Genomic DNA, 25,272 nt, shown 5'->3' on the forward strand with positions numbered 1-25,272 from the left:
CTGCATAACTGTGCAGAACGCGAGAGAAGACAGGGAGTTGTAGCACAGACACACACGCCTCTCACACAGTTTAAGGGCAGTGTTTCCATCCAGACAAAGGAGAAGTTATACTCAAGGCTGAAGCACAACAATGAGTCTGCAATGTTTTCTTTCAACGACGATGAACAGAGGACCCGCAGGTGGTGGGCACTGCTCTAGACAGCGGGCCGCCGTCCATCCACCGCCTCAGAGACACGGCAACAAGACCAAGGTCATGCACTGGGAACAAGGAAACACGACCTGGAGGGCGACTGGAAACCGAACCCAACACAGCTGGGCCTGAAACTATCCCCAGGACGTCCCCGAGGTCACTCCACCCCGACAAGGAGAAAGCGAGGTGCACAGGCGCCAGGACAGAGCCAGAAGCAGCCGCTGGCCCCACCGCTGGGGCGGGGCCTGGCACGCAGCTCCCCCACGGGTTCTCCAGGGAGGCAGCAGGGCCTGCTGGTGGCTGCCCGGCCGTCTTCTTTCCACCAACCAAGGGGAAAGGACCGCAGCCAGGAAGGCCCCTACCTGATGAACTTGGACTCCACAGGGTCATAAAGAGACATGAGGACTTCTGCATCTTCTCCTATTTTACAGACCACGTTTTTCAGGTTGACAAACAAGGCCAGAGAAGGGGTGGCAGCAAACTTGGCTTGTCTGGTAATATCCAGGTTCTGCTTCTGAGACTGCCAAGGGACAGAGAGGTGACAGTCAGCATCGGCAGCACTCACCGCCAGCCCTCCAGGGGAGAAAGCGCTGTGTGGCCAGCTGGCCTGAGACAGCAAAGCCACGCGTGCCACTGCGTCCTGCTACTTCAAAGCACGCATCCACTGAAATCCAGCGCCCTATGCAAGGCCACAATTCCGTAACAGCTCATACGCTGCATTCTCAGAACTTTCAGGGGCTGGTTCATTCCCTTCAGCGAATCCGGATGAGGAAGAGACACGCGGCCTGTTTTATCTGCATTCCCTTCTGAACCTAAACCCTCCACGCACAGTGCCATCTTACTCACTCCATCCTGAGTACCTGGCAAACAGCAAACACTCAATTATCAGATGCCAATCACTGTCTGAGTATCTACCAAACAGACCACGTTGTTAACGGTCCCAGAAGATGATCAGGAAGACACCTGCTCCCTGGCCTCACAGAACCTAGAATACATCACTCACACCCCAGCAGAGGGGGAGGGGGTCCCACTTCAGAGGACACCTGCCCTCTGAGGCGAGCCACCACGCTGGGGCCTTCCTGAAATTCTCCTGATGTTGCAAACCACGGATGAGACACTGCGTTCCAACCACGGATGACACGGTGCGGGCTGGACTCACCTTCTCTTCTTGCAACCGTTCCTCCACTTGCTTCGAAGCAACTTCGTGAGCTCTGAAGAGACTGATCGTGCTGGTCAGTTCTGGATCCAAAATGTTTCCATCTTCGTCTCTCACCACCAGGTCCAAATCAAGAATTCTAGGACGACAAGAAATCAGAACTTCACAGACACTGAGCCGCTGTTTAATTCTCTCGCATAACCTCAGCCCCAGCACTAGCAGGTGAAAGGTCACGCGAAGTCAAGGTCACTCCCTAGTACCAGGGGAGACAACCCAAAGAAGCCACTGTCTTTCACTCAAAAAGCATCACCTTGGGGGCATTTTAAAAAGAACTTTTCTGGGGCTGGTACCGTGGCGCCGGCATCCCATATGGGCGCTGGTTCTAGTCCCGCCTGCTCCTCTTCCCATCCAGCTCTCTGCTGTGGCCTAGGAAAGCAGTGGAAGATGGCCCAAGTCCTTGGACCCCTGCATCCATGTGGGAGACCTGGAAGAAGCTTCTGGCTCCTGGCTTCGGATCAGCACAGCTCCAGCCATTGCGGCCATTTAGGGAGTGAACCAGAAAATGGAAGACCTTTCTCTCTATTTCTCCCTCTGTCTGTATCTCTACCTCTCAAATAAATCAGTAAAATCTTCAAAAAACAAAGAACTTTTCCTCAATTTTTACTCCCACTGCAATCACTCACGTCGTCCTCCAATGAGAAACTGTTACAGTTCTACATGGCACAGTGAAATGTGTGATTACTGTGCGAATCAGGGACAGCTGGAAGCACACACTGTGTACACTCACACACAGACGCAGTCACACCCCCACACGCTCACACTCACACACACACACACACACACACAGGCCGGCCCCTGTGACACCATCCCTGGGCAGATGAGGGAGAGAAGCACGACCTGAGACACACCCAGCGCACAAGTCAGCTGGACACGGTCCGGCAAGGTGCCCACGGGGTTTTCCCTATCCCTGGGTCCTCTCTCATCCCTCCACGAGAGGCCACTGGGACAATCTTCAGTGAAGACGTTCCCGGTGTCTGGACACGGAACATATGGACGGCATCCACGCTAACGTTAGGCAACTTCCTGGCCAGCTGGCTAGACACGGTAGCCCACTTAAAACACGGCAACAGCTGCCTGCTGAGTCCGTGCCGCCCGTGTCTGGGAGCCGTTCCTGGCGACACCCTCTCTGCGTCCCCAGATCCAACACGCGGTCAGGTGGTTTCTATTCTAGAGAATGAACACAGGCAGTGTTGCAACAAAAGGCATCGATGACCTGCAGCAAGGACCCACAGGCGCCCAGCGCCCCACCGAGGGGGCGAGCCCCCTGCTGCTCCCCAGGCCCTGGACGCTGGGATGTCTGACCGCAGGCCAAGAGAAAGGCTTTTGAAGGAATGACACGTGCGGTTAGAGGATGACGGCACGAGCGGAAACAGAAAGGTCATGTGCCCAGCTGCCCTGTGCCAGAGGAACCGCAGCCTTCCCCTGCGGTCACAGGGACGGTCCACAGGCCAGGCCACGGCTCAGACGGCCTCCGTGTGGGCCTGGGCCGGGAAGCCGGCACCTCTGGGGTGGCAGTCCTCAACAGCTCATCCTTTCCTTTTCGTACCTGTGCCACCATTCCCCTGAGGGGACATGGGTCCCACTGGGCCTGCCAGCATCAAGAGGGGACACGGCAGAGGCTCGGTGCCCTGCAGGAAACCAGCTCCCATGGTGCAAGGTTGCAGGTGGAGCACCTCTCACTCCCTCCTAAACACCCAGCCGGGCACCTGTGCCAGTGTGGGTGGGGTCAATACGGCTATGGGCAGGGTCAGTGCTGTGTGGGTGTCACTGCACGTCCCTGGCATGAGGAAGGCCAGCCAGGTCCTGGGGACACACAGGATGACGCTCTGCCAAGGAACACTGAGACATACGCCCTGTGCCAGCCTGCTGGGGACACTGTGCCGTGTGACCCCACCTCCGCCCCATCAGGAGATCTGACCCCTCACCTACCAAAGAAGAGACCTACGCTCAGAGAAGTTTAGGATCCTGCCCAACACCTAACATCTACAACAGCCCCGAGCCCGGGCTCGGTGTCAGAACCGTGTCATGGCCCACTCTCCCCCACATGACACACGCAAACCGTCCCACCCGGTGGCCCATCACAGCGAGCCACCTGCAGGCCACTCTCAGCAGTGAGTGCCCAGCTGGTCTGTATTAGGAAGCTGCCTTGCTCAACGCAGTCACACACGCCACTGGGACCACCTCCACGGAGCCCTCCAGGACCCAAGGGGAGGGGGGACTCAGAACCTGCGGGCAGGCTCTGCACGCGTCTGTGCGTCATTCTCTTTGGGGGAAGGGGGCGTCGATCTGAGTCTGTGTCCGGCATGTGTACCTGGGGTGTCTGTGGGTCAGTCTATGTGTCTCTGTAAGTCTGTCCATGTCTCTGTGTCCACGTATGACTGTGTATGTCTGTGCTGTGTGTTTGTGCCTTATGTGTACACTTGTATCTGTGTACATGTGTCTAGGTTGTATACGTGCATGTGTGTGTCCATGTCTCTGTGTGTGCATGTGTGTACATGTGTGTGTATTTTGTATGTGCATTTTCCTAGGGACATGTTCCATGACCTTCACCACCCCTCCAATCAGCTTTAGAATTTTTTTTTTTTTTTTGACAGGCAGAGTGGACAGTGAGAGAGACAGAAAGAAAGGTCTTCCTTTGCCGTTGGTTCACCCTCCAATGCCCGTCGCGGCCGGCGCACCGCACTGATGGCAGGAGCCAGGTGCTTCTCCTGGTCTCCCATGGGGTGCAGGGCCCAAGCACTTGGGCCATCCTCCACTGCACTCCCTGGCCATAGCAGAGAGCTGGCCTGGAAGAGGGGCAACCGGGACAGAATCCGGTGCCCTGACCGGGACTAGAACCCGGTGTGCTGGCGCCGCAGGCGGAAGATTAGCCTAGTGAGCCGCAGTGCCAGCCAGCTTTAGAATTAAAACAAAGCAAGAACACATAAATAAAGACTGAAAAGGATGCAAACATTGTATCCTTATGAAATCCGCCCATCTTAATAGCAAGCACTCAAACTCATTGCATTTTGCATCACTTTTTTGTGAAGGAGCCACAAGGAGGTCACGCACAGAGCAGCAGAGACCCCTGAAGACCCCTGGGCCCAAGCCCGGCTTAGTGAGAAATAATTTCATACCAGGTAGTAAATCACATTTGGAAACACTTCGTTCCTTACCTAAGTTATGCCATGACATAATGTAAGTAGGCAAATTCCTGCAGCCAAACCCAGCAGGAAGTCTCCGAATGTGAATTCAAAATATAACCCTCCTTAGAAATAAAAATCCAAGGGGCCAGGGCTGGGGCTCAGCGGTTAAGCTGCCGTCTGCAGTGGTGGCATCCTGACTGCAGTCTCAGCTGCTCCACTTCCCATCCAGGTCCCTGCTAATGTGCCCAGGAAAGCCAAGGAAGTTGGCCCAAGTGCATGGTCCCCTGCCCCCACATGGGAGACCTGGATGAAGCTCCTGGCTCCTGGGGCCTGGCCCAGCCATGGCTGTTGTGGCCATTTGGGGAGTGAATCAGCAGATGGAAAATCTCTGTCTTTCCCTCTCTCTGTAATTCATTCAAATAAACAATCTTTAAAAAACCAAAGAAAGAAAGAAAATCCACACACAAAGTTCGACTGTTGCAAGAAGGCGGTCTTGGAACAAACACATCTAGCATCGCGTGCCCAGAAGTGTGCCCTTCATCCAAACTCCTTGTCCTGCAGCAGTAATCCAGGCCCTGCCGCTTGTTCCTGCGGTTGCTCTAAGAAACCTTCTGCACTGAAAATGTGAAGTTTCTAGGAAACAGGATCACGGATACTCCTGCTTTTCCAGGAGGTTGCTCGTCAGCTCCCTCCACCCGAGCGGCTGGTGCAGGCGTCTTCCCCTCTTGATGCCCACACTGCTGTGTAAAATGAGGGCTCTGGAGCCAGCAGCTTTGCGGTCTGCTGTCCAGCGAGGTCTAACTCCATTTTTACAAGCCGAGGTTTCCAGCCAGCGTCCCAGACGTCACAGATCAGGTTCCTAAGGAGCAGCTCCGAGGATTCTGTGTTTCGAAACTTCTCTGAGTGAGTTCAGTGTTGAAGACATTTGCAAACCATGTGATTGGGTAATTTTTAATACAGTAGAGCTCTGATTCGCATAAATAACCAAACAGCAGCCATGCAGAACAGGACATGAGCTCATGTGGATAAAGAGGCCTGTTGGAGGCCGGCGTAGTGGCACTCCGGTTAAGATGCCAGAATCCCACATGGGCACAGATTTGTGTCCTGGTTGCTCAACTTCCAATCCAGCTCCCTGCGTATGGCCTGGGAAAGCAGCGGGAGACGACCCAATGTTTGAGCCCCTGCACCTTCGTGGAAGATCTGGGTGAAGCTCCTGGCTCCTGGCTTTGGCCTGGCCCAGCCCTGGCTGTTGCGGCCATCTGGGGAGTGAACCAGCAGATAGAAGATTGATCGATCGATCGATCGATCGATCTCTCTCTCTCTCACCCCTCTATGTAACCCTAATTTTCAAATGAATAAAAAAAAGGAGAAGAAGAAGACCTAGGAGAATCAGGGTCCGAGCACCCTGTTCCTCGCAGCGTCAGGAACCACTTGCGGCTCTGCAGCAGAGCGCACGCTGTCACGAAAGGTGCTGGAGCAGGCCTGGGCGGAGGCCTGCAGCAGATGGAGACGTCTGCGGAGACCACTCTGTGGCGCAACTGAACTTGCATTTAGCAGCGCTGTGTTTCTGCTTGTCACGCCCAGCACGTCGGCCCTGGGACAAGCCGCACAGGGACCTGAAACACTGAAACACTTAGGGATCCCAAAGAAACCACAACAGCGGCAAGCCGCCACTGGGAGCAGAAAGCAGGGGACCCTCGTGGAGGGGACCGCTGTGGTGTCCCGGCTGGGACGGTCGGCACGCCAGGCCAGCCTGCCCCGGCCTCGCGGCCCTAGCACGAGCAGCACAAAGGAGAGACGAGCGTAGAGCATGAGTCAGGCAATGCCCCTGATGTTCCTGATCCAACATCCTTTTCAAAATGAAAACCAAGCCCTTACTTGGATGTTAGGAATCCTGCCTTCTGATACAACCTGATTTTGCGGTCCTAAGGGCTCAGGGTAATGTCATTATATCGGATAACGTAAGCACGAAATCATCTTTTAAATAATCAACAAACCTGTTTCCATAATCAATTTTGGCCGTGACCTTCTTCTTGAGTTCTTTGAGCTCGTCCTGGGGCAGAGTTCCGGAAAGAATCTGGGATCGCCACTCGATGAGGTCATAGATCATGTGTCGCACACTTCGAAACATCTCCCTGTTATCTTGCTAGATGGGGGCGAGGAGGGGGAAGCCAACTGTGAGGTTTTGGGTTTCAAACAGCACCGTGGAGGTCATATCAACACACGTAACACGTGCAGCACATGCACTGTGTCATGGGATTTCACTAGCATCAAAGCAAGGTGTTTGCAGCACCCATCGGTACACATTTTGGGGAGGGTGGTTCCTGGAAGACACTAAAATATTAGAAGAAGGAAAAAGCAATATACTATCCCCGAGGCTCCACCCACCCACATAAGAGCACTGGAAGGGGAATCAAGAAATCGACCCCGGCAGGAGCTGAGTGGACCTCGGGCACCACGTGCGTCTCTGAGTTCTGAGCCACCCTCACAGCTCCCTCAGCTTTTCTGAACCTGAGATCTGAATCCCTGCTCCCCGCTGCAGACGTCAGGAACCCTGCATCCTGGCCCTTCTCGACACCCTGAGAAAGAAAAGGAGCCCTGAACCCCACAGCTCACACAGAGACCCGCCGCGAGAGGCCAGCCTCCATGCACAGGCAACGGGGGCTCCCGTGCAAATCAGACAACATCTACACCTGGAGCATTTGTCTGTATCCAGCAGGGCTGATGCTCGAAAGGAAAATCAGTTTTACAAGTGCAGAGTCCAGTTAACCACGGGAAAGTCCCTGAGTAGTTCTTTCAACAAGAAATGCAGCTGGAGCCTAATCTGGTGAAAACTTAACATTGTGGCACCTTTAGAAAGTGAAAAGGTGACTGGTGGTATTTCTTTAAAATAATTCCCCTCTACATACCTGAGTCTAGTACTTGACTTAATTCTAGAAGCTTCTAAGATCCCCACCACCCACCCATCACACAGCACCCTAATAAGCACTTTTACATCCCATGAGCTATTCTTTATAACATTATCCTGATTTTAATGACTTCCATGAAAACTAAATAGCCAGGGCTGGCACTGTGGCACAGCGGGTTAAGCCACCGCTTCCAGCACTGTCACTTCTGGTCACAGCGCCAATACCAGTCCCACCTGCTCTGTTTCCAGTCCAGCTCCTTGCTAATGCGGGAGACACAGATGGAGTTCCAGGCTCCTGGTTCGACCTGGCCCAGCTCAGGCCACGGTGACCATTTGGGTAGACTAAACCATATTTTGGTAAATTGTCTATAACCACAGAACAGAGCAAAAAAATCAAATCAAATATGACACCCATTTTCGGCTTGACTCGGCTTCGCACAAATCCAACCAGAAGCCCATCAGAGGCAAAGTGCAGCTGCGTAAAAGGACCGGGGTGACCATGAGCAGTGCCTACGCCAGGGCTGTGGCGAAAACCGAGTCCACTGACATATTAGTCAGCATCAACTCCAGTTTGTTTTGTTGCCGTATTTTCGTTTAAAAATTGCTAAGTTGAACACGAAACACCGACTTCAAAATTGCTCGGATTTACACAAAACATTCATGGCTAACTTTGCGCTTTTAGGTTTCTGAGTACATTTGATGAACAATTACTGCAACCGCTTATTACTGTGCATTTATAGGAAACCACTGTATAATCAAAAACAACAGCGAGCAGCTGTGGGGCTGTAGGAAGTCTTCTATGCTCCCGAGAAATTAACACCCCGACTTCCTTCCCGGGCCCTTGCCTGCTGATAATAACATTAGCATATGAGAAATCAACACTCTGACTAGAAATACCGGCTTAACAAAAGGTAATCTTCAGCAAATATGAATTTATGTGCGAAGAAATGTCCTGGGGGAATAGGAAATGGAAGCTGTCAGAGCTTCAACCTCGCCGCATTAATAAGGCTTCTTCCGCGATCAGGAGCACCGGACAAGTGCACACGAAGCCAGAATGTAAAAGACGTCCCCGGCCCTGTTGCAATCACAGTGAAACCGAGGAGCTGGGCAGGCTCCCCTATAGAAGAGGCACTGCCAGAAGTCACATAGGCAAAAATATACGAACAAACAAATAAACAGCGACCATCGTGCAGCGCATCCAACTAAGCAGCACCGAGTCCTGTGTCAGAGCAGATTTCGGTGCCACCATCAAAACATCACTGCTTAGGTGACATCGGTGTGGACAGATGCCGGCACCCGCCTTCCAGCAACCGCACTTCCGTGCCTTATACAAGGCCAGGCAGACCCCACGGCCCCTTCCTTTACTGCCTACCTCGCTACAGTGAGCACAGCGAAACCCCGACTAAGGCAGGTCGAAGGGCACAGGGAGCCCAAGAGAGGCCTGATTAACAATGCTGCTGTCTCTGCCCTCCCAGGCCTGTGTCCTAGAAGTTCTGCTGTTCGGGAGGAAAAGCCCAGCTCGGCTGGACACCACCATGCCGGAGCTAGAAGCCCTCACCACATAGAGCTGCCTCCAGATGGTGGACCACTCGCGGAGCGTCGTGGTGACTTCCTGAATGAGGGGGAGGTCTCCCGGGATGACCGTCTCATGTTGCCTGGAAGGAAGAAGGAGAAAAACGCCGCTGAGCCCGCGGCTCCGAGGTGTGCTGCACCTGCTAAGTCCCACAGGTAGGCCATACAGTTCCCTATTTAGGAAAGAATATTTTCGAGTGAGATTGCGTTCATGCGTATCAACAGACACATCTGTGCAGGACCAGCGATCTTTGCAGAGAGTGAGTGCGGCCACGCCTCAGCCTGCGGGACGCATCACCCCAGTGTCGAGGGTCAGACGCGGGAGGAGAACGACACCCTGCGCGAGCCTCAGGACGTCAAGGTCTGCAGGGAGAGTGTATCTGCCATGGGTGCACCCATCACTCCTACACGAGCCATAAATTACGGCCCATCTGTGAGGCACTGAAACGCACGTCTGGGTTCAGGTTATTTGTACATTTCCATCAAGCACAGAACCCGCTCTGTGGTGCAGTTACCCCTGATGAAACGTGCGTGAGGTCACAGCTTTCCGATGTCTGTGAATTCTCGATCCGATCCCAAGATCCCGACCCTGAATGTCCTCTTACCCTCCTCCCTGCACCCCAAAAGGGTGACCCCGGACTACATCTCGGCTACATGTCATCTACTTGGGCCTGGATTTGATCAAATCACCCACTGTTTTCTGGGCAGTCCTCTGGCTCAGGCACTTTGCAAAATGTAACCGTTCTTTGTGACACGGGGCGAGACTGAATCTGCGGCTTTTCTCCTTAGATTACCAGGCCCCAGAGATCCGCCATGTGGCTAGCATGCAATGAAAGGTGCAGGTGCTCTGAGCTAAGTTCCCCCCACAGCTCTGCATTTGCACGGGGCCTGGGTCTAGGTGAGGGCCCCTGACTATGGATCACAACAGGAGGTCAGGCCTGCAGCGATGCATGGATGGTGGGACTTCCAGACCCAGAGACCAAAAGAAACTCGTTCTCTCCAGAGGGCCTGGAACCAGGTATCTGAGGGGGGTGTGTGCAATACCTCCCCCAGAAATGCCGTCCAGAATCACCCTCTGATGGGACATCAGCAGGGCCCAGCCGGGGACAGTTTCCCAGCGTGGACACTGATGGACACACGGGCTGTTCCATCCGCGCAGAGCCAGCAGGGAGAAAGGCCTCGGCACTGGCGGGAAGACAGCCATCGGCACGAGCCGTTCTCTCTGGACCCCGAGCTGCGCAGTGAGCGTGGCAGCTGCTTCCCACCCGCTTTCAGAGGCCTGGCTGATGTCGCCAGCGGAGAGGGACCCCACGCACCCGCCACACCCTGCTCTCCAGTCTGGTTCCTTCTCGCTTCCCTCCCTTTGGAAGCCCTGATCTGTCCCTTGGTCTAAGGTGCCTCCTGGCATGCAGGTCCCTGGTCTCGCCTTACCTGCCAGGGACCAGGACTCTACACCCCCGACAAGGCCTGGCTGGGGGGGCTGTGGAAAGGACCCAGGGAAGAGGGTCCCTGGCAGAGCCCTGTAGCAGTGAAAGGGACACAGAGAGCTGAGCGGGCAGATGTCGGTCCCCGCTGGGCGGAAGGCCCAGGACAAGGAGACCTTCTGCACGTCACGGGGACTGCAGGAGAAGGCAATGTGCTGGCCCAGCACTGTGGCATTGAGGCTTCAGCTGCTGCCTGCAGGGCCAGCAGCCCATGTGGACACTGCCACGTCCCGGCTGCTCCACTTCCGATCCAGCTCCCTGCTAGTGCTCCTGGGAAGGCAGAGGAGAATGGCCCAAGTGCTTGGGCCTCTGCACCCATGTGGGAGACCTGGAGGAGGCGCCTGGCTTCAGCCTGGCCCAGCCCTAGCTTTTGCCACCATTTGGGGAGTGAACCAGTAAATGGAAGACCTCTCTCTGTGTCTCTCCCACTCTCTCTCTAACTCTGCCTTTCAAATAAATAAATAAACCTTTAAAAAAAAAAAAAAAGGAGCAATGTGTTATGGACTTGAAAACTGCAGAGAGTAGATTTTAAATGTTCTCACTGCAGATAAATGATAACTTTGGGAAGTGATGCATATATACATACATATACATATTTAATAGCTTGATTTAGTCATTCTGAAATGTATACATGCTTCAAGACATGTTCTACAATATTTGTCCATTAAAAATAATACTTTTTGGCCGGCGCCGCGGCTCACGAGGCTAATCCTCCACCTTGCGGCCCCGGCACACCGGGTTCTAGTCCCGGTTGGGGCGCCGGATTCTGTCCCGGTTGCCCCTCTTCCAGGCCAGCTCTCTGCTGTGGCCAGGGAGTGCAGTGGAGGATGGCCCAGGTGCTTGGGCCCTGCACCCCATGGGAGACCAGGAGAAGCACCTGTCTCCTGCCATCAGATCAGCTCGGTGCGCCGGCCACAGCACGCCGGCCGCAGTGGCCATTGGAGGGTGAACCAACGGCAAAGGAAGACCTTTCTCTCTGTCTCTCTCTCTCTCACTGTCCACTCTGCCTGTCAAAAAAAAAATAATAATAATAATAAAAAAAAATACTTTTTTAAAATGATGACGAATGAGACAGAGCAGACACTCAGCCAACAGAGGTGACTCTCACTAGCAACCTCACTCTGTGTTGTCAAGCGAGACACCAGGATCAAGTCAGGGCCGGAGGTCTCAATGCCATGGAGAGGGAACGGCTGAAGGTGTGAGAGCAACAGAGGCCACACAGCAGGGTGTGCAAAAGAGGGATCAGGTCGGGGCTGGCACTACAGCATAGCAGGTAAGTGATGCCAGCATCCCACATGGGCACGGGATGGCCCAAGTGTTTGGGCCCCTGCCATCCATGTGGGAGACCCAGAAGAGACTCCTGGCTTTGGGGACTGAACCAGTTGATGGAACATGTCTCTCTTTGTAACTCTTTCAAATAAATAAATAAATCTTGGGAAAAAAAAAGGCAGGATCAAGACAGAGGAGAAAGGCAGCAACGAGAGCGGGAGGAGAGCAGACAGGGGAGGGCTGGGCAGCACCCAGGGTGACACAGGAAGACGGGCGAGGAGCTCGAGTGCAGGGAGGCCAGCGAGGGCCCCGGCCGCAGCCCAGCCGTGGAAGGGGAACGCGGAGAAGACACCGCGCGTCTGGAGACAAGGCCACTGGCCGCACGTCAGGAATGGGAACTGCTTTGGTTACGGGGACAAAGGTACAACACGAGTGGCAACAGGCACACAGGAATAATTTGGGGTGTCTGAGAGCGAGAGTAGGGCAGTGCCCAGGGAGGAGGAGGAGACGGAGTGGGAGAGACCCCGACAAAAAGCGGTGCTGCAAGCTGGAAACACATTCCAGGAGAGAAGACCTAGGAGAGAGATGGGAAAATGAACTCAGAGGGCAGACAGGCAGCCGGGGTGGGGCTCCGCGGTGCAGGGGCAGCAGCAGGAGGGAGGGTGAGGCCGGCAGCTCTGGGAGAGAGAAGGGCTGGGACACCTGCCAGGCCTGCAGGCAGCAGGAGGGACGATGAAGGTGGGGACCACTCACGGAACCCAACACATGAGCAAGGAAACAGCGCTGGTCCCTGCCCCACGTCAGGGCACGGGGGGCAGCAGCAGGGACCCGCGTGTCTGCCGTCTGGCTGGGCGGCTATGGCGCCGCTGACTCAACCAAAATAATCTCCACTCGCTTCCTTGTTGTGCCTCGTAACTACCTTCTCACGTCTTTTCCTTCTGCACACAGCAAAGTGCTGTTAAAAACGACTGATCATGGACAATCCGACCTGCATAAGGACTCCGAGAGACAGGTGTAAAGGCATTAAATGCATCCGTCCTGCAGTTAGCCCCACAACAGGATAAAAGCTTCGAAACTTTTTCTTTTCCTTAAGACTTTGCATACAAAACATTGTATCTGTCTAAAAAAAACCCACATTGCAGGTCATCAGCGTTCATGCCTTGAAATTATTTGTTTTAATTATGCATCATAGAACGACAGCCTGAACAGGCCTTTTCATATGTTAAAAGTACAGTGCTTGCAAAGGCAATGTTGTAATCAGCCAGAGATGTCATTATGCATAATCATATGATTAGTAATTTTATAATTTACATATTTAACTGAGTGTGAAGATGTAGCAGAGACAAAAAAAGGAAACACTTTACTGCTCCTTCTTCCAGGTTCACACCTGGCTATTCATCAGCTGCTCCTGCCTAAGGGTTCCCATGCTACATGCCGGTTTAATGATCTTACACATCAGTTTTAGGACCTCCAGGAAAAACACATCACCATCAGACAAAACCTAAGTTCACACCTGTCCCAACTTAACAACTGCTACTTCCCACTGAACTCCATGTGTATCCACAGCCTATGGAAGCTTCCAGAAAAAACAACAGGCTTGGGGGCCAGTGCTGTGGCATAGCAGGTGAAGCTGTCGCCTGCAGCGCCAGCATCCCACATGGGCGCTGGTTTGGGTTCTGGCTGTTCCACTTCCCATCCAGCTCTCTGCTGTGGCCTGGGAGGGTAGTGGAGGATGGCCCAGGTCCTTGGGCCCCTGCACTGCGTGGGAGACCCAGAAGAAACTCCTGGCTCCTGGCTTTGGATTGGTGCAGCTCCAGCTGTTGCAGCCAATTGGGGAGTGGACCAGCAGATGGAGGACCTCTCTCTGTCTCTCTCTCTTTCTCTGCCTCTCCTTCTCTCTGTGTAACTCTTTCAAATGAATAAATAAATATTAAAAAAATAAATAAAAATAAAGGACATTAAAGGAAGAAATAGCACTCACTTAAAAAAAAAAAAACGGACGTGGAGCTGGGACGCAGGGCAGGGTGGGGGCGTGGGTCTCTGGCACAGGGGAGGGTGGGAGGGTCTTACAGAGGCAGCACACAGCACCAAAGCCAATGTTTTCCAAAACTGAACTCGGGACCAAGGAAAACAACCTCGGACTCTTGAGGTCAAAGCCACGCTATGCACTATTCCGACTCACAAGTCACCCATCTCTCCCCAAAGACCCATCCATTCAGTCATTCAAGTCCACGGTCATTAACCCCAGGACCACCAAGCAGACAAGAGAGCACCAAGGCCATACAAGACTTACCCTTTTCCTTCAACTATCGCTTCTTTAAGATGAATATACGAAGCAGGAAATATACCCTTGGTGGGGGTGGAGAAAAGAAAAGACAGTCATTTTTATTATCAACATGCCGAGTGGCAGCAAATCAAACAAGTGCCCCCAAAACATGGGGCAGAGCAGGCTGGATCACTGTTAGCTTTGCAAGCCTCACATCATGCCTCACACACATCAAATGTCACTGCTGTCAACTCAACAGAGTCGAGGGATGTGCTGGGAGAGAACAGACCACACACCTCCAGAAGGGGCAGGAAGCTCCTGGTCTCCGCAAGCCACACCTGCTTCCACTGCTGAGCAAGACGCAGGCAGACCAGAGCCCCCCCAACGCCTCAGAAATAACTCTGGACGGAGGACTAACAGGTTCCCCTTTCAAAACGGCGAGACTGTCTCTGAAAGTCGGTTTCACCCAGCAGTCATCACCTATGCACTGACCACCTACCTGGACCCACAGGGGCTCTCCCAGAAATCTCTGGGGGGGGGGGGGGGCAACTGATAAAATATGGGAAAATGGGTTGAATTCTGCCCAAACAGCACAACTTTTGAGGCCACAGTAGCCCAGATTGATATAATCTATACCTGCAAAGTGATGCACACCGGACCCCACAAACACCTGCCCACAGGAGAGCAGCAGCGGGCACGGCCGTGAGGAGCCTGCGGGAGCTGCAGCCAGAGCTGTGGTCCTGGAGTGGCCCCTCGGCGTGGCGGTTAGGCCGCTGCTTGGGATGCCCGGATCCCACATCTCGGTGCTACTCCGCTCCCGCTCCCGCTCCCGCTCCCGCTCCCGCTCCCGGCTAATGCATCCTGGGAGGCAGCAGGTGAGGACCTAGTACCTGTGTCCCCGCCGCCCACGAGGAGACCAGGGTAACGTTCTCAGCTCCTGGCTCTGGCCTGGCCCCGCTCTGCCCACTGAAGGCATCTGGGAAGTGAACCAGGAGATAGGAGGTTTCTCTCTCCCCCACTTCTCCTCTCTAAAGAAAGTTATTTTTTTAAAAAATGCTTCTTAGGGGTTGTGGTGCTGCTTCCTGAACAGGTCAAATGGCCCCCTTACTGCAGGGAAGCCATGACAAGCACAGGAGAGGCACAGAAGGGGCCCTGGGACTGGGACCCTGGCACAGCACAAGGCAGTGTGACACTCAATGCCTGCAGCAGAGACCCACGGAGCAGCACACGGAGCAGCACCCCTGCAGCCCAGGACCCAGGAGCCTCGGACTGGGCTCCCCTGGCTTCTGGTCCCAAAGGGGCCACACCGGAGACCCAAAGAGCCAAGCACGCCTTCAGAAGGGCTGCGGGGTCTAGCAGGTACCCCCAAGTCCCAACCCACCCGCCTCCCAGCAGAAAGGCCCCGTTTCACAGAGAGGCAGGAGGGGAGAAGTCAAGCGACGAAGAGGACAGCTCTGGGATGCTCTGCTCAGGTGCCAGTTCCCTGGGGCACCTCCGAATCTCACCGTGGGTTCCAAGTGCACAGGGGCAGCACAGGTGTGTGCTCAGATGGGGGGAGGGGGAGCCTGCAGACATGACCTCCCGATCTCAGCAAACCCCTAGTGAACCACAAAGCCTCGGGCACAGCGGCCGGAGCAGGCTGGACACAGGTGAGGTTCGTGATGAGCAGCTCTGCCTGGGGCCATTCCGAGCAGCCCAGGTCAGCTGCACCTGTGTGAAGGAGGCTTCCGGACATGGCGGGTCAGGACTCTCCGTCCTGCTCTGCTACTGCAGTGCAGGGGGCTGGGGGACAGGAGGGTGTGCTCGCAAAGCTGCAACTCCACAAGGCTTCAGTGTCCTCGTGTGCCAAGGGGAAGATGACCACACCCCTCCCCAGCTCCACCATGCCCGGGACTTGTCGTGTCCGTGCACCCAGTGCAGGGCAACGCACACCCCGGTTCAGGGAGGCTCTCGGGGGAGGGAAACCAAAATCCAAATCAAGGCAGCACCCAGGAAGGCAAACAGCACGGCTGCAGCTCGGCCCCGTTCAGGAGCTGGGGTGGGGAGGCTGTCATTCCAGGATCCTGAGCTCTTTGGGACCCAACTGTGGCCTCCCCAGGTGAAGCTCGATGTTTCCAGAATGTTCTCTGGGTTGCCAAAGGGGAAATGAGCATGCAAATAGAACTTGCTTGTAGAAATCAAGTCCACCAACCTCCTATTCACAATCTCTTGCCCAAACCTCAAGGTTGCAGGTCCCCCGATGTGGACGACTACAGCCCAGTCTGATCCAGGCAGGCCCCTTCCCAACAGTGCCTCCCACACTAGGACATGGATGTGACCGCCCACGGGGCCAACTGGGCCCTTCACAGGCCACGTGAGCCGACCGGCCCAGCCTGGCTCAGGCCCTGGGGAAGGCAGAGCAGGGAGGCCCCGGTGCCAGAGCCACAAGACTCTAGAAGCCTCATTAAAGGCTTCGGCCGCGGTCAGGAGTCCATCCCAACAGGAGATAATGAGAAGCAAATTTAAGACGCAGAAGTAAAATGAACCATCTGTCAAGCATAATTAGATATTAAAACGGGTGAGCTAACGTGGACTGCCTAGCCACAACCTAGAATGGAAGTGACTTCAAAATCCTGGCAACACAGGCCAGGGGCGTGTCCACCGCAGTGCCCCCGGGAAATGACAAGTCTCCGTTTCAGAAAGTCCCACAGACACACGTGCCAACTGCACTGGGAGAGCCCAAGTCAGCTGCAGCCGCGCAGAAAGTCCCAGAAAGGGGGATGAGCGGGCACGCGCTGGCAGACTCGTCTGTCATCAGGGACGAGGCCCCGAGGAGACTGAGAACATTCTCCCTGGAAGTCACTGAACCCGGAAGATTCCACCAGGCAGGAGCACAGGCCAGCGCACGTCACAACTCACCATTCACGCCACGACTTCCGCGTCCACGTACCGTGCGAAGAGATCAACTCGAAGCAGTTCACATTTGAACACGGATTTGTTTTTTAATTCACAGAAAGAGATATATAAGCAAAACACTGAACCCAATGAGATGGAATCGATTTAATGGAAGGACTTACCTTCTTAGACTTCCTCCTCAAGGTGTAACCTCTGTACCACCCTAAACAAAGGCAAAGTCGAGAGTCAGTACACGGGCTGACACGGGCCCACGCTCAGTACACGGCTGACACAGGCCCCGCGCTCAGTCCACGGCTGACACGGGCCCACACTCAGTCCACGGGCTGACCAGGCCCACGCTCAGTACACGGCTGACACGGGCTCTGCGCTCAGTCCATGGCTGACACGGGCCCCACGCTCAGTACACGGGCTGACAAGGGCCCCACGCTCAGTCCACGGCTGACCAGGCCCACGCTCAGTACACGGGCTGACACGGGCCCCACACTCAGTACCCGGGCTGACACGGGCCTCACGCTCAGTACACGGCTGACATGGGCCCCACGCTCAGTACACGGGCTGACACGGGCCCACGCTCAGTCCACGGCTGACCAGGCCCACGCTCAGTACACAGGCTGACACAGGCCCCACACTCAGTACCCAGGCTGACATGGGCCCCACGCTCAGTACACGGCTGACATGGGCCCCACGCTCAGTCCACGGCTGACACAGGCCCACGCTCAGTACACGGCTGACATGGGCCCCACACTCAGTACTCGGGCTGACATGGGCCCCACGCTCAGTCCACGGCTGACACGGGCCCCACGCTCAGTCCACGGCTGACACAGGCCCACGCTCAGTACACGGCTGACACGAGCCCCGTGCTCAGTACACGGCTGACACGAGCCCCGTGCTCAGTACATGGCTGACACAGGCCCATGCTCAGCACATGGCTGACACGGGCCCCACACTCAGTCCACAGCTGACACGGGCCCCACGCTCAGTCCACGGCTGACACGGGCCCACACTCAGTCCACGGGCTGACATGGGCCCATGCTCAGTACATGGACTGACACGGGCCCCCATGCTCAGTACACGGGCTGACACGGGCCCCACACTCAGTACATGGACCGACATGGGTCCCCAGCCACCCTCACAATCCGTACACGGGCTGACACAGGCCCTCAGCCATCCTCACACTCAGCACATTGACTGACACGGGCCCTCAGCCATCCTCACACTCAGCACATGGACTGACACGGGCCCCCAGCCACACTCAAACTCAGTACATGAGCTGACATGGGCCCCCAGCCGCCATCACAATCCGTACACGGGCTGACACGGGCCCCCAGCCACCCTCACGCTCAGCACACGGGCTGACACGGGCCCCCAGCCGCCCTCACGCTCAGCACACGGGCTGACACGGGCCCACAGCCGCCCTCACGCTCAGCACACGGGCTGACACGGGCCCCCAGCCGCCCTCACGCTCAGCACACGGGCTGACACGGGCCCACAGCCGCCCTCACACTCAGCACACGGGCTGACACGGGCCCCCAGCCGCCCTCACGCTCAGCACATGGGCTGACACGGGCCCCCAGCCGCCCCTTCCTGCCACGGGGACCTCAGCGCGCTGCAGAAGCAGGGAAGTGTCTCTGTCACAGAAGCCGCAGCCCTAACACTGCGGGGTGCCTTGTGGGGGTCACACAGGGCATTCCAACCCTTGCCGGACATGTCTTGGTAGCCCAGGGCCTTCGCCACCCAGCCCTGCCCACGTGCCCCCCGGGCCCTCCCAAGCAGCCGTCTGAAGCTGAGAGACACACACCCCAACCGCATGGAGCAGGCGCTGGCAAAGCCGTCTCCTAAGTCTCCCTGGGCCTGCTGGGATGGGGTCGCTCCTGCTGCACAACCAAGAACTGCCCCAGACAGAAAACCTATTGAGGGCAAACTTCCTCCCCGGGTGGCCAAGCCTCACAGAGATTCAGTAGCAAACTCCACCCTGCACAGGAAGCTCTGGGCCCACTCACCACCTCGGGGCCTGGCCAGGACTCAACTTCCCATCCACCGGGTGGTGAGGGAGAGAGATCAGCATGGGCAGAGGGGAGACACAGAGCTGTCAGTGGGCAGTAACTGTGGGAGGGAAGAGGCCCTTCTGTGACTCGGGCCTGACCACAGCCTTGGCAGCTCCCAGCAGCCTGATGGGAGACTCATCCCTGCAAATGTCCTGGGGTCCACACCCGATGCCCCCATCACTGCGTGATGCACACAGCATCTTCTCATCCCAAACATCTGGGGTCTCTGGGCTTTTTATTATTATTATTACTTATTTTCATTCTACTAGAAATGCAGGAAAGCAGAGACAGACAAAAAGAGAGTGAGATTGTCCATCAGCTGGTCACTCCTCAAATGCCTGTGATAGCCAGGGCTGGGCCAGACTGAAGCCGGGAGCCCGGAATTCAATCTGGGTCTCCCAAGTGGGTGGCAGGAACCCAAGCACTGGAGCCATCATCTGCTGCCTCCCAATATGTGCATCAACAGGAAGCTGGATCAAAAGTGGAGGTGGGACTCAAACCCTGGTGGTCCAATAGGGGGTGTGGGCAGCCCAGGCAGGGTCTCCACTGCCATGTCCAAGGCCTACCCCGAGGCAGCGCCAGCCGGCTTCAGGAAAGCCAACCGGAAGCTCACAGGCAAATCCTGACTCTGCTCCACGAAGAGTTAGGGAGAGCACTGGAAAGTGACCGCTGAGAGAGCTAACAAAGAGTGGCTTTTTGTATAGAAGTGAAACCTCAGAAACTGGGGTATATATCAGAGAGACAGAGAGAGAGAGGCAGAGAGAGAGAGAGAGAGAGAGACAGAGAGAGACAGAGAGAGAGACAGACTGAGACAGAGACAGAGAGACTGAGACAGAGAGAGACTGAGACAGAGAGACTGAGACAGAGAGACAGAGAGACAGAGACAGAGACAGAAAGAGACAGAGAGAGACTGAGACAGAGACAGTCAGAGACTGAGACAGAGAGAGACTGAGAGAGACAGAGACAGAGAGAGACAGAGACAGAAAGAGACAGAGAGGGAGACTGAGACAGAGACAGTGAGAGACTGAGACAGAGAGAGACAGAGACAGAGACAGAGACGGGGGGGGGGGGATGGGCAAGCTGAGACGGAGATGAAAGTGGGCTGCTGCACCAGCTGGCCCCCAGCCCTGCCAAAAAGGCAGAGGGGAAGAGGAAGACCGTGAAGCAGAAAGCGATGGTGCTAAATGAGCAACATCGAAGCCTGCACTGTTGCACGGCGGGTTCAGCCACGCCCACGAGGCCGGCATTTCACGAGTGCTGGAGCGAGCCCCAGCTGCTCTGCTTCCAATCCAGCTTCCTGCTTGTGCACAGCAAAGGCAGCAAAAGATGGTCACGTGCTTGGGTCCTGCCCCCTATGGAGACCCAGATGAATTTCCAAAGTCCTGGCTTCGGCCTGGCCCAGCCTTGGCCATTTCAGCCATGTGGGGGAGGGGAACCCGGATGGACGCTCTCTCTGTCCCTCTTTCTTTTCAAATAAATACTTTTTTAAAATGAGCAACATCTTCAAGGAATTATTAAACAGTTGTTCTCAGAACACTAAGAAAAGACCGGAACTCCGGCAGCCTTGCAAGGGGTGAGCTGAGCCCCAGTCACAGCCAAGTGAATCATCCCCTTCTGTGACCAAACACTGATCGGGAGCACAGCAGAGAGGCTGGCTCCTGGAAGCCACACTGAAGACCCTGGCCCAGAACCGGCGCACAGACAGGACCGCGGAAAAGCAAAGACGCATGGGAGAGTCGCCTGGAAGCTGCATTTACCCAGCTTAAAGGACCAGCCTTTATCCTATCAGGGTAGCCTTCCTGGCTCTTCCTTCTCTGAAGCTGACAAAGGGTTAACGTCTGGGACTACACACAGAAATACTGCAGAGACAAGAAAAAGACAGCCGATTCAACAAATGAGGTAAGTTCATAAACAATGGAGAAGCAGCCCCCAAAGGATGACACGGCTATGAAGAGACGCTCAGACTTAATCACCACCAGAGAAATGAAAGCTTAAAACCCAGCCTCGCTGCACACGGAGCAACAGCGGCCGAAATGGGCCCGCGACAGGATGCCGTGGCCCGGGGCACTGGGAGCGGAGTGTGGATGGCAGCTAGCAGTGGGGCGTGCAGCCTCTGCTCACCCCGCATCACAGCCCCTGCAGAGACCCGGCCACCCCCTCCCGGGAACAAAGCCCAGAGACATCTGACAGCCTGGGCAGAGCGAGGCCTGCAGAGCAGGGACATGACGCACACACAGCACAGCCCAGTGTGGCAGGAAGGGGAGCCCATCGAGGTGCCCATGATGGGGGAGGCAGCTGGGGGGAGGTGGGACGCGCACACACAGGGCAGTCAGAGGCACGGGCTAAGCAGATGGGGGTGACGGGAGTGCATCCCAAAGTTCACCATCGCACACAGAATGAGCACCATAAGCTAACTACTCCAGCACACAGCTAAAGTAGCCCCACACCAGGTAGTGCAGGCACACGACAAGGCAGAGTCCACCCGGGCACCAGCGGAGGGGCAGGGCTAAAAGGCCAGCAGGCTCGCTTTAGTTAATGTTCACAGAGGGCGGCTTCTCTTGTTAACAGCGAAAGGAACACCTTTGGGTTTCCTCCCGAGACGTGGCTGCAAGCAAGCATTGCTCCTCCAACGAACTGAGCCAGAGAGCGCCCTGGGCAGCACAAACACAGCCAACAGCCCGGACCCTGTGTGCCCTCGTGAGCTCACAGACTGCCAGGTCCCTCCGACAGGCAGGGGTCAACCGACAAACCAGGTCACATAACTGGCAGTCTGGAGGAGACAGGAGGTCAGGGCAGGGACTGAGCGCACGTCGGGGGAGATTCACAACAGGCTGCTGGCTAAGTCCCCCAGGCAGGGCTTGTAGCTGACCAACCTGCCCCAAACGAGAGACAGCCACGCAAGCAAGCACAGGCACGCTTCCTGAACAGAGCAAGAGCCTGGGGCGGCCTGGGAGACGGGCAGTCAAGGCGTGACACAGGCCAGCACGTCCTGACCCCTTTCAAAGCCGTGGATCAACTGAGCTCAGCCGTCTGGGCCGAAGCAAGGGATTCACCTCATCTTTGTGCGATGGCTGCAGCTTCCCCCAGGTGCGGCACTCGGCCCACGGGAACCCTAACAGAGAGGAGGACACAGCAGAGAGCCCCTGCTGGGCACCCCATGGCACCCCCATGGCCACAGTGGCTCTTGCCTGACCATCGTTGGGCTGACCTGGACACTGCTGGCCATGAGTCCTCTCCACGCTATGCCCACCTGCAGAGTGACCTGGACATCTCCTTCTCTTCACTCCATGCTCTGGACCCCTCATGAGCCCCAGAGAGACAACAGCCGTAACTCGAGGGTAAACTGGTCATCCGAACCATAAAGGCTGACCGCCTAGAAACCCTATCTCTGGAGCAAGCTCAGTAGATTCCGAACGCAACCCCCGGAGAAGGAAGGCAAACCTGACCAAGGGAAAAATTTTCTTACAGCCTGAGGTAGGGAGGAGGGAAGAGAGAAAAATGCCAAGTTCCAAGAAAACCATGAAACTTAGAGCGGGATGCAGAGGTGGGAAATGATGGAAGGTCGTGACCCCACTGTGTCTGATGACAAGAAAGCACCGGGCTCCCCCAAAGTCAAAACTACCTCCCGTGTGCCCCTCTCTGCTCGGATTCTGATTAAATCCAAAAAGAGAGTTGTCAGGGAAGAGGAATTCATTTTACGCTTAAGAGTCTTTGCAGCCGGCGCAGCAGCTCACTAGGCTAATCCTCCACCTTGCGGCGCTGGCACACCGGGTTCTAGTCCCGGTCGGGGTGCCGGATTCTGTCCCGGTTGCCCCTTTTCCAGGCCAGCTCTCTGCTGTGGCCAGGGAGTGCAGTGGAGGATGGCCCAAGTGCTTGGGCCCTGCACCCCATGGGAGACCAGGAGAAGCTCCTGGCTCCTGCCATCGGATCAGCGCAGTGCGCCGGCCGCGGCGCTCCGGCCGCGGTGGCCATTGGAGGGTGAATCAATGGCAAAAGGAAGACCTTTCTCTCTCACTATCCACTCTGCCTGTCAAAAAAAAAAAAAAAAAAAAAGAGTCTTTGCAAAGACTGAAACATGTTCACCAGAATCTTGGAAGATTAGCTGGGAAACTGAAGAACTTCCTCTATCGGGATGCCAGCCAGGACGTCAAAGGCCAACTATGGAAGCTTCTCAGAGGGCACAGGACGAGGGCCAGGGATGGCCTGAGGACCACGCTGCTCAGCGCCCCTCCCTCCCGGGAAGCCTCTGCCTCCCCGGGTAGGACGACACCGCCCAGGGCTTGTTCTCCAGGCTTTCCGCCTCCACTAGCCGGAGGCAAACATAAAAAAGACGTCAGAGCAATTTCCCTTCATCGGAGACGGGCGGCTTGCTCCTTAACCTCCACTTAACTTCTGTGTGTTTCCCGCAGCCAGGGGCACGACGTCCCGAGAGGAGATAAGGAAATCCCACCGTCAGCTGACAAACTGAAAACTAGCAGAAGGCTAGTCACGAGCCCTCGCCCACTAAGGCCTGGCCATGCTTTGTAGCTGCAGCTGCTCCCGGGCAGAGGCCGACCGAGTGTCGGGTAGTTCAACAGGAAGAGTGTGCACGCAAGGGAATTCCAAGCCAGCATGCATCGGACGGGCCCTGACGACGCGGGACACCGGGGACACAGCCTGAGGGCCACTCACTCCTGGCAAGGCACCTGGCAGAGACGGAGCGGAGAGTCCAGGCCCCTGATTGCTGGGGGGGTCCACGATCTCCCCTTCCACTTGGAAGTCTTCAGCTATGCACAGCCCGAAAGCTGCCCGCCTTAATCAGCTCTTCTTCAGAGGAGACGTGGGCATCACCCCGGCGAGCAGGAAACGAAGCCAAAAACAAGAAAGCGTGATCATACAAGACCTGCCGCCCGAGCAGCCTGAAAAGCCAAGCGTGCCTCGGCTTCCTCCCCGCGGCACGAAGCCAGACACGGCTCCCTCAAGTCATCCGCAGGACGCCACGCCGGCCACGTGGGAGGCAAGGACGCTGGGCACCACTGCCGTCCACAGGATTCCTGTTGGGTAGTCTAACAATCGCTGCACGGGACCACATCCCGAATAACGCGACAATCTGCTCGGGGATCGTAGATTATTTTTAAAATGGAAAGAAAATAAGAATCGCCCTGTGGCTCCTTGGAGACATGCTAACAAATCTAAGTGTCAGTATATTTTTTTTTTTGACAGGCAGAGTTAGACAGTGAGAGAGAGACAGAGAGAAAGGTCTTCCTTCCGTTGGTTCACCCCCCCAAATGGCCACTACGGCCGGCGCTGCGCTGATCCGAAGCCAGGAGCCAGGTGCTTCCTCCCAGTCTCCCATGCGGGTGCAGGGACCCAAGCACTTGGGCCATCCTTCACTGCCCTCCCAGGGCCACAGCAGAGAGCTGGACTAGAAAAGGAGCAACTGGGACTAGTACCCAATGCCCCAACCGGGACTAGAACCCGGTGTGCCGGCGCCACAGGCAGAGGATTAGTCAAGTGAACCACGGTGCCGGCCCTAAGTGTAGGTATTGAAAAAAAAAAAAAAAACTCACAACACACATCAGACACATCCAAAGAATGACCTGAACACTAAAAGATCTGTCTTCAGTGTGGTTTATACATAGCCAGCTACCCAGTCAAGCCTTACATCAACTTGCAAAATAAGGAGCCAAGGAGTCTCCTTCTAGAGGTTAAAAATGGAGAATTGAGTTTTCATTCATCTTCTAGGACACCTGTGTTTCCCTGACGCGGTGCTGCACTGCCCAGGAGGCACGGGAAAGTGGGCCCACTGCCCAGCTAAACAACAGCACAATGCGTTCAGACTGGGGGCCGGCACTGTGGCCTAGTGGGTAAATCTGCCGACTGCAATGCCGGCATCCCATATGTGCGCTGGTTCAAGTCCAGGCTGCTCCACTTCCAATCCAGCTGCCTACTACTGACCTGGGAAAAGTAGCAGAAGACGCCCAAGTGCTTGGGCCCCTGCCACCCAAGACCAGGATGAAGCTCCTGGCTCCTGGCTTGGGTCTGGCCCAGCACTGGCCACTGCAGCCATGCAGGGAGTGGACCAGTCTCTGTCTCTCTCTCTCTCTCACTCTCTAACACTACATTTCAAGATACATGAATAAATCATAAAAAATGCATACACACCTTCATAAGTCTCCAAGATGTGCACGGTGTCTCCTATTTGCAGAGAAAGTTCATCTGCTCCCCTGGCATCGTAGTTGTAAAAAGCTGTGGAGAAGAAAAGGAAAAACACATTAATAGCGGCAGAAGTGCCTGTGCTGGGTGATTTTTGCTTACTTTGA

General features: G+C 55.6%; 1 protein-coding gene across 13 annotated transcripts in view; it reads right to left on the reverse strand.

Annotated features, from left to right (window-relative positions):
• Positions 1 to 25,272, reverse strand: part of DOCK1 (dedicator of cytokinesis 1) — a 493,657-nt gene that overhangs the window by 414,417 nt on the left and 53,968 nt on the right. For all 13 annotated transcript variants that reach the window (XM_051833503.3, XM_008274844.5, XM_089313822.1 and 10 more), the window contains exons 2-8: positions 25,115 to 25,198; positions 17,087 to 17,127; positions 14,058 to 14,113; positions 8,998 to 9,094; positions 6,529 to 6,677; positions 1,350 to 1,485; positions 553 to 710 (exon numbers count right to left, since the gene is read on the reverse strand). In XM_051833503.3, coding sequence (XP_051689463.3) covers positions 553 to 710; positions 1,350 to 1,485; positions 6,529 to 6,677; positions 8,998 to 9,094; positions 14,058 to 14,113; positions 17,087 to 17,127; positions 25,115 to 25,198 — 721 coding nt within the window. The remainder of the gene's footprint in view (positions 1 to 552; positions 711 to 1,349; positions 1,486 to 6,528; positions 6,678 to 8,997; positions 9,095 to 14,057; positions 14,114 to 17,086; positions 17,128 to 25,114; positions 25,199 to 25,272) is intronic.

This window comes from Oryctolagus cuniculus, chromosome 15, assembly GCF_051225735.1.
Source record: "Oryctolagus cuniculus isolate XC-2025 breed Fujian yellow rabbit chromosome 15, ASM5122573v1, whole genome shotgun sequence".
In the NCBI taxonomy this organism is placed as follows: Eukaryota; Metazoa; Chordata; class Mammalia; order Lagomorpha; family Leporidae; genus Oryctolagus; species Oryctolagus cuniculus.